At 37.6% G+C, this 12,650-nt stretch overlaps 1 protein-coding gene across 4 annotated transcripts in view; it reads left to right on the forward strand.

Annotated features, from left to right (window-relative positions):
- The first annotated feature begins 1,242 nt into the window (after nt 1–1,242).
- KLHDC10 (kelch domain containing 10) overlaps nt 1,243–12,650 on the forward strand; it is a 97,294-nt gene continuing 85,886 nt past the window's right edge. For 3 of the 4 annotated variants that reach the window (XM_010804457.3, XM_010804458.3, XM_005205678.5), the window contains exon 1: nt 1,401–1,661. In XM_010804457.3, coding sequence (XP_010802759.1) covers nt 1,496–1,661 — 166 coding nt within the window. In that variant the 5' untranslated portion in view covers nt 1,401–1,495. Of the gene's footprint in view, nt 1,662–12,650 lie in introns of all 4 variants that reach the window. The other variant, NM_001075227.1, reaches the window with a different exon arrangement.

The raw sequence follows: 12,650 nt of genomic DNA on the forward strand, positions 1-12,650 counted from the left end.
AATTCATCAGAGGTTACAAAATGTTGATAGCCTTATCACTCATCATTTATTACTTGGAATACTCCTATAAAAAGAAAATTTTCTTCATCTACTACTTGGTTACTCAATGGTACAGATTCTTTATAAATATTAACATTTTATTAATTTTAATATTTTAGAGCCAGAGACTCCTCCCCCCCCCCCCCCCAGATCTCAAACATTTTCTTAAGTAGTGCTATCTAATGCTTCATGGGAAAAATTATCTGCCCACGGGGCCTAAAAATAACAAAAGGAGGCAGGGACAGTGAAACTCCAAACATGCACCAAGAGGATACACATCCTCAGCTCCAGCAGATTTTCTTTTTTCTCCGCATCAAGTAAGGTTCTCCTGTATGAAAAAAAAAAAAGTCACCTGATCTAAAAATCTTGAAAAGTTTTGTTTCTCTTGAGGAATTCATATGGTTTTCTCTTACCATTCATAAACATCAGTGAACAATCTATTTTCCTACTTTGCACTGTGCCCAGTTAAGTTCAAAGTCAAATTCTCCATTTAATTTTGGACCAGTAGAATTCCTGATCTCTACATCTACATTTTTCTTTGATCTTCATCCTCTGTACCTGTCCCTGTCTTCCAGCTGGTTCGAATTTCCTACGAGCAAAAAGGAGTTTCAGCAAAAACATTTACAGTGCCGTCAGTCATCTGCGAAAGAACCTTTTTCTTGGCACTCTAATTCTCTGCTGGATGTTATTTAAGGAATCTAACGTAATAAACTTGAAATGGTTTCTCATTGGGATCTCAATTTGTATTTCTACGGTTATTGGTGAGCTCGAACATCTTCCCACATTTGTTAACCAGGTTTAAAATTGTTCGTTTGTGTGAGACGTGGCTTGTATTGAATCAGGGAGGAATTCGCCAGTGGACTGAAAGGACAAATGAAATCTCATTCTTACATTTAAGCTTTGACTCTGCCTCTGCTTTTTTTTCCCCCGTCGAAGACAGCTCTTTGAAGAACACTGTATTGCCTCAAAATATGGGTATTGTGTCAGCGTCCTGTTTCTGGTTTCAATGTTTATGGGGAAGAGTTCCTGAGTCTTGAATACGCCTGGATTCCCGGCTATCGTCGGGACTCTCTGCAGGCGTGGCCTCTCTCACTCGGCCTTCGATTGGCCCGCCTGACCCCTCAGGAGTCACCGCGCCTTGCTTAGCGTGGTGGATGCGACTGATGAGTGGCTGCTTCTGCCTTTCTCCAACCCCCGCCCCGCAACTTTTTTCTTTCTTTTTTTTTAAGCCATAGCTATGGTTACCACGTCTCTCCCCGCCTCCCTCCACCTACCAAGAAGACGACTGGCCATTGGCTATCTGTCACCAAGTTACTCGGTCATTGGCCGCTGGTGAGACCGGGCGCTCCCCCTTCCCCGGTCTCCCGGGTCTCTTGAGGAGCCCAGGAAGGAGGCTCCGCTAGTGCCGCCGGGCCACGGGCTGCCGCGACCAGGCTGCGGCAGTCGTTAGCCGGTCATGTCGGCCGCCCAGGGCTGGGACAGGAACCGCCGGAGGGGAGGAGGCGCAGCCGGCGGTGGCGGCGGAGGTAGCGGGGCCGGCGGGGGCAGTGGGGGCAACGGGGGTCGGGGGACTGGTCAGCTCAACCGCTTCGTGCAACTCTCCGGGCGGCCGCACCTGCCAGGTGAGTGGTGGGGCACGGTCCTGACAGCTCGCAGGCGGGGTGGGAAGGTGACTGCTCCCTTTTCTTTTCTCCCTGCCTTTCTTTTCCTTGGGAGGAGCAAAGGCAGGCCCCACGCACAGCAGAACGATGGGGGGCTTAGAGAAAAGGAAAGGTTTCTTTGAGGTCAGGGAGGGAACAGGAGCACGGCGGAAAAAAAAAAAAAGTATTTTTGATCTGTTGAAAGCTCTGTGTTGAAAGTTGTTGTGTTTTCTTTTCAAAGGAGAGGCCGTCGTCTCATTGACATTCCCAAATGTTTGGCTTACTCGGTTCCCAGTCTCGTCCTCTTCCGCAGTTTGATCTTGTAAAAGAAAGACATTGGCGCCTAGCTGTGGGAAATTATTTTTAAAGAAAGAGGGAAGAGCATTCCAAGGAGTGATTTTTGTAAAAACCACCTCGAGTGTGTAAGAGTTAGGCATTCTGAAACAAGAAAGGAGGAAGAAGGGGGTGGGTGGGAGGTGGGTATGAAACAGAACCAAGAGAATTAGGGAAACTAATTGAATTATTAATATTTTGGAATATATATAGAATGGATAGCGTGTATGGATTTTAACGGGAAAAAATGAAAATCGAGAATATTGTTAATGACAAAATTATGCTGTGTCTACCATATGAAATCCCATGGACAGAGGAACCTGGCAGGCTACAGTCCAGGGGGTCGCGAAAGAGTCGGACCCTACTTAGCGACTAAACACACACACCTCATATGAAAACAGCTTATTGAAAACTGGAAAATGTACCCAGTGTGATTATTTAACGTTTTTGTGTAAATTTACTATCCCTGTGTTCCGATGCCTTGAAAAACAAATCAAATCGATGTGTGTGTGCAGCAAATTTTAAAGAGCTACATTTGTAGGTGAATAGTCAGTATAGAGAATGAAGGTGTACTGCCCAGAATGTCAAATATTATGTTAGGCAAGCTTATTTTTACCATGAAGAGAACTATCAAGAATGTGTGTTAATCATTCACCATGTTTTTTGTGAATAAGATTGAAGTTGATTTTATCAGTGATTTTATATTTGTTTAGCTGATGAGTTTTGAGAATGAGGGTGTTTATTACCATGCCTTGTACTAAGTAGTAAAAAAATTATTTGATTAATTTGAAGAGAAAGGGAATTTTGCATATTCAGTTCGATACTTGCTTATGCGTTTGTGATAAGGTTATTGATTTATGCTAGAAATGCACATTAATCCGTTTATATGCACGATTAAAATTAACTGTGAAGCAGTATTTATATATAATACACCAGGAGTTGGGTTTGATATGATTGTATCAGACTGGGTATTCTAAAATTGCTAAGTATGTACTCTTTAACATCAAAAAGGAAAAAGGAGAAATCTTCTTTTTTTACTCCAAAGTAATAGCAAAAACTTTCATTTTTGTATATTGACAGGTTAGAAGATACCAAAGACTGTAACTAGTTTGTTCTCTATTACTGCAATCTTAAATCTTTGAGTTTAGATTAATTATACCATAGACTTCATATTGGCATTCCCAGGCTCCAAGAAACTGGTTGGTGCACTTCCTCATTGCCACCACTTGATGGCAGTGGAAGCCTTGGTTTCTGAAAAGGGGCTTCAGTGTGGAGCTATTTCTGCATTCTCTTTGCACACAAGACCAGTAGCAGCCATTTGTCCAGAGGTAAAGATAAACGTGTTTAAACTGTGAAAATTCATGCAATGGGGCCATTAGCTCTTTTTTCTGCTTTCTTTCCCCCTTGACTGGCGTTTCATTCTTTCTTCCCCAAGTAGAAAGCCTCAGTCTTCTCTTGACTCTCAAAAATTGGTAACATCTGATATTTCAAAATATACTTTGAAATTCTTTCACACCAGTTATTTTTTTTTCTCCCCAAGCATTTCATTTTAAGCCTTACCTCTCTCCTTGATTGAAAGGTTTTATTTTGAGATATTCAACAAGATTTTAAGTGAAAGGGAGGGGTAGAAATATCTAGGCTTTTTTTATGGCTGACCCTGGAGATTAAAAAATAATAGGAATAATACATCTTTGTAGGTAACTTTCTGCCACCTTTGATTTCTAATCCCATTTAACATTTTTCCTCCTGCTCTACCAAGATTTTCAGGTACCGGGCACTGAGCAACCCTTCTTACTTTTTTGCGTATCTACCCTCTCTCCAGGGAGCTCTGGTGGCTCAGGGGTAAAGAATCTGCCTGCCAATGCAGGAGATGCAGGTTCAGTCCCTGGCTCAGGAAGATCTCCTGGAGGAGGAAATAGTAACCCATTCCAGTGTTCTTGCCTGAAAAATGCCATGAACAAAGGAGCTTGGCGGGCTCCAATTCCATAGGGTCAAAGAATCGTACTTGACTGAGCATGCACACAATACACCCTCCTCCAGCCACCAATGAAACAAAAACAGGACTATCTGGTCTTGGGGTTGTCTCTCTTTCACCAATAGCATCTTTATCCCTGCAGTTATGCAAGCCTGAAACTTGGGCGTCCTCCTTAACGGTTTCCTCTTCCTTGCATTTCTGGTATAATCAGTCCCCAAGTCCTATTTATTTGATTTGTGCCAGTCGATGCAGCCATCATCCCTGCCTTAGGTCTCCTACACTAGCTTTCTAAGCAGTCTTCCTGCTTATACTCTTGCCCTCCAGTTTGTACAGCACACTAATCTTTTGCAAGCACGAGTCTGTTTTCTTCTCAGCTTACAACCCCTTACTAGCTTTTCGTTCCTCTTAAAATAAGGCAGAAATCCTCAACGTGGCCTAAAAGCCACTGAGTGGTATGGCCCCTCTCTAGCTCTCCAGATAACCCTACATCATGTTGTCTTGTTCTTTGATCTTTTCCCATGATCTTTAGATTATGCTCCCTTCTGCCACAGGACCGTTGTACTTGCTGTTCCGTCATCTAGCAACCCTCTTAATCCTCATTCTGTTCTCTCTCTCTCTTTTTAAGCTTCTCTCCCATTGGATCTCAGCTTGATCACACTGTTTTTCAGAAAAGTCATCTCTGACCTTTTATTTGTTCTCTCCATACACACTAGTAGCCCCATGTGGTTCCATTTGTATGTAATTCTTTGATATGCATGATGTGCTACTCTTTACATATATTTACACACACATACATCAAATATATATGTGTATATACATGTATTCATATACAGGCATATATGTATTTTAAAATTCTAAATTAATACATTGGCATTATGTGTAAACAGTTAATTTCTTGTGAATGTGATTGATTAGTGTGGTTCAGTTCCGTATTGCCCCATTGACTCTGGACAAATGGATACAATCAGTTTCTTGAACGTAAAGATAGTGGACTAGACTTTGCATCTGTGGTGGCAGCACAAATAATGCTTTGTGAAACCTTGTTTGAACAGCTTCTCACCTTTTTTCTGTCTCCTAAATTACAGTAGTGATTATGCATTTGCCCCGTAGGCCAAGAAATTCATAGCTTCTCAGACCTGGGTTTCTCCCTACTCAATCTTTCCACACGCAGTACAGAACAGGGACAGTGCTCTTGCAGTCATAGAGCTCAGGGGCATGGAGATCATGGGGACAGTGGAACCCACTTATTATTGTGATTTAAGTGTGTAAATTTGAGTGAATGCCATGTGTTACCTAGGGAAACAGTTAAATGATGTTGCTAATATGGGGACTGGAAAACTGACAAAGAAAAAGGAGGAAAAATACAACAATTGGTAAAGCTGGGTAAAAATAATACTGAAAATATTAACTGAGAATTTTTCTTGTGATATATGTTTATAATATAAGGCACAAATGGTAAAAGGCAAATTTTCCTTCTTCCTTTGACCAATAATTGGCTTCTTTCCCTTGAAGGAACTGATTTTGTATGTATCTTTTCCAGAAAAGTGTGTGAGTGTGTGTGTTGGAGGGAAGAAAAATGGTAGCATTTCTTTGTTTGGATGGGCATTTAAAACATTTACAGTCTTACTAACACAAAGGATGATACTGTTAATATTTTTGTATGTATATAATTTTGCACATTAGTGAGTCTGTCTTTAGAATAAATTCCTAGAAGTACAATTGCTGGGTCAAAGGATATGTGCTATTTAAATTTTGATAGATATTGTCTGTTGCCTTTCATAGAGGTTGTGCCAGATTGTGTTAATTGGTGTTGGAGTTCTGGCTTCCTATAGATTTGGTAACAGAGTGGGTTATTAAACTTTTTTTATGTTGCCAATTTAAAAGGTATATTTTCTTCATTTTTTCAATAGGTATAAAAACCATACAGCCATATTTGTTTCCTTTATTTATAACATCTGCTTATATTTCCTATTTACCTGGTTATATTTTTTCTGTTGGAATGTTTAATATTGTTTGCAGGAGCTCTGTTTTACAGAAATTATTTCCTTGTCTCAGTTATGTGTTGCAGATACTTGTCACAGTTTCATTTAGCTTTTGACTTTGTTTACAATATATTTTTTCAGCAGAAATTAAAATATTTGTGTAGTTTAATTATTAATCTTTTTTTGATTTTAGGTTTTTTTGATCATAAAGGCCTTTCCTATTTCAATATTATTGATATTTCTAATTAAAATTAAAATTCTTGTGTTTTTCTTGGTATTTTTATAATTTATTTTTAAGTTAAATGAATTTATTGGTACAAAATTTAGTTAGGTAAAGTATTTAGGCAGGATTTAACTTCACTTTTCTTCTAGGTGGCTACCCAGTTATCACAGTATTGAAATATTATCTATAATATTATAATATTATAATCAATTATAATATTGTAATATTATATAGATTATAATATTATCTATAGGTGTGCTTAGTTTCTATATATAATTTGGTATTTTTACTAGACTTTTATTCTGTTTCATTTATCAGATTACTTATTTATACCTAATGACATCATTCTTTGATTATAATCCTCTTTCATTCTATTTTTTGGAGTTTTCCTGGATACTCTTTGTTCTGTAAAACTTAGTTTATTAAGCTCCCTCCCCCCATCTTCTGGTATTTTTATTGATACTGCATTATATTTGAAGATTGATTTAGAGATGATTGACTTCTTTTTGAGATTCAGTCTCCTGTTCAGGAAGAGGGTGTACATTCATTTCTTGTTTTTCAAATTTGTTTTTGTATCCCTCGACAGCAATTTAAAGTTTTTTTCATGTAGACCTTTTACATTTCTTTTGTATGTATTCCTGGTATTTTACCTTTTATTGTTGCTATTGTAAATGGGGCTTCTATTGCTGTTATATCTTTTATCTTGCTCTTTGATCATGGTAATGCTATTAATTTCTGAGCATTAATTTTGTACTTGGCCACCTTTGGAATCCCAGTACTATCTGTTATGGTTCTCCAGTTGTTTTTCTAAAGTTTTGCAGTTAATAATATCACTGGGCTTCCCAGGTGGCTCAGTGGTAAAGAATCTACCTGCCAATGCAGGAGACGCAGGAGGTGCAGGTTAGATCCGTAGGTTGGGAAGATCCCTAGGAAGAGGAAATGGCAACCCACTCCAGTATTCTTGCCTGGAAAATTCCATGGGCAGAGGAACTCGGCGGGCTACCGTCCACGGAGTCACACAGAGTCAGACATGACTGGGTGACTGCACACAATATCGTTAGCAAATAAAGATAACTTTATCTTCTCTTTTCCAGTTTTTATACTTATTTCTTTCTTTTGGCAAATCAATTTGGTTAGTACTTTCCAAAAATATTAAACAGTAAAATAGTAGTGGATTTTTGTCTTACTCCTGACTTAAATGCGAGTTTTTTCATGCTTTCCTATTAAGCCTGACTTTAGGTTAAAGTGTACATACTATGTTAAAGTAGTCAGCTCTTACCATTTTACAAAGATTTTTTAAAATATGGAAGTTAAACTTTCAGCCTCTGTGGGAATTGTGTGATTTTTCTCCTTTGTTTACTATTGTGGTGAGTTGTCCTAATAGATTTACTGTTACTGGACCATCCTTGCTTTATTGTGTATTATTTTATATGTGCAATTGGGTTCTGTTTGCTAAACTTTATTTAGAAATTTTGCATCACTCCTCTTAAGCTAAATTGCTTTGTAGTTTTCTTTTATGTATTTTATCTTTGTTGGATTATGCCACTTTCATAAAAATAATTTCAAACTTTTATTTTTCTATGCTTTTTTCTCCTCTCTGGTTAAATGGCCTTCAAGTTAAGTGTTTGGTTGAATTGCCTGTGAGATTATTGGACCTTGAGTATTTTGGGAGGAGACTAGCTCTTTGACAATTATCTCTTCACTTCTATGATAATTTGACTGCTTATCGTTTATATCTTTGTGAGGAAGCTTCGTCAATTTATATTATCCTACAAAATAATCTGATTCACCCACTTTTTCAAAAGTATTTGTGTAACATGAGCAAGGTACTCTTTTATGATTAAAAAAATTTCCTGTGTCTGTGACTACACTGTCATTTTCCTCATTATCACTTCTTATTTAGTATATGTGAGGCCTTGCCCTTTTGTTGTTGTTTGCAACCAAGTCTTGGATTTTTTAAAAAATTAGTTCTCTTATTTTCTCTTTTCTTATTTATATTTTTCTCTCACTGTTTTAAATCCTTCCTTTAGCTTTTGTTATGTTTATTTTGTGGCTGTTTTCCTGTCTTCTTATGTGGAATCCTTAATGGTCTTTTCATTCTTCTGTTTGTGTATGTTTGTGTGCGTGCTTAGTCATATCTGACTCTTTGTGACCCCATAGACTGTAGCCCGCCAGGATTCTCTGTCCACAGAGAATCCAGGATTTCCCAGGCAAGAATACTGGAGTGGGTTGCCATTTCCTTCTCCAGGGGAATATCCCCGACCCAGGGATTGAACCTGCATCTCCTGCATTGGCAGGCAAATTCTTTACCACTGCACCACCTGGGTGTTAAATTTTGAGTTTTCTTCTGAACAGTACTTGAGATGTGTCTTGTAAGTTATAGATTTCTTGTATTTATTTTCTGAATATTTTTGTAGTTCAATTTTTTATTTATTTTCTTTAGCACAAGAGTAGTTAATCCTTTTAAACTTTAACATATCCATTTATATGGCTTTAGTAGCATTATTGAGATTTAATTCACATACTGTACAGTTTACTATTTAAAGTGTACAATTCAGTGATTTTTTAGTATATTCAGACTTGTGGAATTATTACCACAGTCAATTTTAGAATATTTTTATCCCCTCAAGAAGAAGCCCTATGTCCCTCCCTTATCTTCCTGCTCCTCTTCTCCCCCACCCACTAAATAACCATAATATACTTTCTTTCTCTCTATATTTCCCTGTTATGGACTTCTTCCTATGAGTGGAACCATAGTGTTTTTGACTGCCATCTTTCACTTTCCATACTGTTTTAAGTTTATTAATTTGATGCAGATATCAGCACTTCATTCCTTTTTCTGGCTAAATAATATTCCATTGTATGAATAGATCACATTTTGTTTATCCATTAATGGACATATAGATTGTTTTTCACTTTTTGGCTGTTGTAAATAAACATTTGTGTATAGATCTCTGTGTGGACATATGTTTACATTTCTCTTAGGTACATGCCTAAGTAGGATTTCCCTGGTGGTGCAGTGGTAAAGAACCTGCCTGCCAATACAGGAGACATGAGATGAGGGTTCGATCCCTGTGTCAGGACACAGGGATCTGTGTCCTGAAATACATCTCAATTTTCCAGCTGAGAGGCAGCCTCAGCCTCATGCGGTTACAGGTGTGGATAAAGCAGATAGCAAACCCTTCTGTGTGCAGCACATTTTCTGGGAGGGCCTCTTACCCTGCCAGGCATGTGCTCCCATTGCAGTGGGTAGGAAGGTGGTGTATTTGTATTTAAAACAAATGTATCAATACAAAAAGGAAATGTATCCATGCCTGGGAAACCCCATGGATAGAGGAGCCTGGCAGGCTACAGTCTATGGGGTGGCAAAGAGCTGGACATGACCGAGCAGCTTTACATACACACATGTACACACACACATATCTAGGTGTAGAATTGTTGGGTCATTTAGTAACTATGCTTGACATTTAATCATTTCAAAACTGTCAAACTTTTCCAAAGTGGGTGAAATTTTACATTCCTACCAACAGTGTAAGAGGGTTCCAGTTTTTCCACATCCTTGTCAACATTTGTTGTTATCTGACTTTTTGATTTTAGTCACCCTAGTGGGTATGAAGTGGCATCTCATTGTACTTTTTGACTTGCATTCCCCTCATGACTAATAATGTCAAGCATCTTTCCTTGTTTTTCCCTTTTCTTTCCTCCTTCTTTCTAGTTCTTTTTCTTTTAAGGTATGATTGACATTGTTCATGTTTTCATGTACTTGTTGGCTAATTGTCTTCTTCGGAGAAATGTCTATTAGATCCTTTGCTCAATTTTTAATTGGATTATTTGTCTTTATTGAATGGTAAGAACTCCTTATACATTTTAGCTCTCTCTACATTTTTTTTTTCCAGGTGGGCCTAACATAATCGCAAAGTTCCTTTATTTATTTATTTATTTTTTCTTTACAATATTGTATTGGTTTTGCCATACATCAACATGAATCTGCCACAGGTGTACACGTGTTCCCCATCCTGAACCCCCCTCCCATCTCCCTCCCCATACCATCCCTTTGGGTCATCCCAGTGCACCAGCCCCAAGCATCTTGTATCATGCATCAAATCTGGACTGGCAGTTCGTTTCACGTATATTATACATGTTCCAATGCCATTCTCCCAAATCATCCCACACTCGCCCTCTCCCACCGAGTCCAAAAGACTGTTCAGTACATCTGTGTCTCTTTTGCTGTCTTGCATACAGGGTTATTGTTACCATCTGTCTAAATTCCATATATATGCATTAGTATACTGTATTGGTGATTTTCTTTCTGGCTTACTTCACTCTGTATAATAGGCTCCAGTTTCATCCATCTCATTAGAACTGATTGAAATGTATTCTTTTTAATGGCTGAGTAATACTCCATTGTGTATATGTACCACAGCCTCTCTCTACATTGTATATTTTATGTATTTCAAGTCCTTTGTCAGATATATGGTTTGTAAATATTTTTCCTGTTCTGTGGTTGTCTTATCAGTTTCTTAATTGTGCTCTTTGAAGCATAAAAGTTTTAAATTTTGGTGAAGACCGGTTTATCTTACTGTTGTTATTTATTTATTTGCTTTTGCTTTTGTTGTCATGTCTAAGAATCTTTTTCCAAATCCAGGGTCATGAAGACCTGTGTTTTTTCTAAGAATTTTATAGTTTTGCTCTAACATTTATGCATGTGGTAAAGGTTATCTTAATTGACTGTCCTGTTGAAAAGACTGCTTTCCGCCATTGAATAGTCTTGGCATTCTTGTTGAAAACCTGTCAACCTTAAACATGTATAGGCTTATTTATGGACTTCTTAATTCTGTTCCATTAATCTGTATGTCTGTCCATGTGCCAGTGCCATGGTGCCTCAATTACTGTTGCTTTGGACCTAGTTTTGAAATCAGAAAATGTGAGTTCTCCTGCTTTATTCTTTTTCAGGTTTGTTTTGGCTATTTTGGGTCCCTGCAATTCCATATAAATTTGAGAATCAACTTGTCAGTTTGTAGGAAGAACTCAGCTGGGGTTCTCATAGGGATTGCCATCTGTACATCAGTTTGAAGATGTCACCGTCTTTTAACGTTGTCTTCTAATCCCTGAACGTGGGATATTTTTCCATTTATTTGGATCTCCTTTAATTCTTTCAACAATGTTTTATGGTTTCCAGAGTTTGTTTACATTCATATCTCGCTTGCCTTTCTCAAGCAAGAAAATGTTGTTCAGGTGCTTTACTCTGCTTTCAGCAGGGTTTGTGCTCCTTTGTATTGGTTACAATGAAGATTTCATTTCTGCGTTGGTTTTATTTTTTTCCTTCCATTTCTTTTCTGTTCTCTGCCTGCTGATATTTTGTCTCTGTTATCTTGTCTTCTTCAAGTTAGAATTACTTGTCTTTTCTGCCCCTGAGGCAGCATTAATTTTAGTAAAGCTTATTGTCTTCCACTTCCTACCACCACTGTAAAAGGAATACAAGCTCTCATAGTGGCATTATTTATAAAAGCCAGTATATGGAAACAGCTTAAGTGTCCATCAACAGATTAATAAATAAAGAAGATGTGCTGTATATATACAATGGGATACTATTCAGTCATAAAAAAGAATGAGATTTGGCTGTTTGCAGCAACATGGGTGGACTCGGAAGGCACTTTGCTGGGTGAAATAAGGCAAACAGAGAAAGACAAATACTGTATGATATTACTTATATGCGGGATCTAAAAAGCACAACAATCTAGTGAATAGAGCAGGAAAAAAAGCAAGCTCACAGATACAGAGAACAAGCTAGTAGTTACCCATGGGGTAAAGGAGGCGGGAGGGGCAATACAGGGGTAGGAGATTAAGAGGCACAAAATACTAGGTAGAAAATAAGCTGCAAGGATATATTATACAGCCTATGGAATGTAACAAACTGTAAATGAAATACAATCTTTAAAATTGTACATCACTATATTGTACATCTGTAAAATACATAATACTGTATATCAGCTATACTTCAATTTTTAAAAAAGGAATACAGCTCATTATTAAAATTTGGAAAATATTGAAAACTTGAAACAAGGAGAAAATCATCTATAGTAATTCCATTTGATACTTGTGTCAGCATTTTGATATTTTGCTTTTTTAGTTCTTTATCAGTGAATTGTGTTTTATTTGATATTATATAAATCATTACATACTACTAGTGGCAACTTGGGATTCTCTTAAACCTGTTCTGTATTTAAATGTTTTCTCTTATTTTACCAAGTAGACTCTGTTTCTCCTCAATTTATCATACGAATAACTGTTTAGATTTTTTTTCTAGCTGATGTACTATTTTACTTCTTTTCTTCACAGCCAAGGTTTTGGAAGAATAGACTCAATTGTTTAATTTCTTTTTTTCCTCTTCAGTCTATTGCACTTCTCACTTCTGCCTCCATTGTTCTACTCAAGTCTTCTTGCTAAGGTAATAACTT

The sequence above is a fragment of the Bos taurus genome, chromosome 4 (assembly GCF_002263795.3).
Source record: "Bos taurus isolate L1 Dominette 01449 registration number 42190680 breed Hereford chromosome 4, ARS-UCD2.0, whole genome shotgun sequence".
NCBI classification, from domain to species: domain Eukaryota; kingdom Metazoa; phylum Chordata; class Mammalia; order Artiodactyla; family Bovidae; genus Bos; species Bos taurus.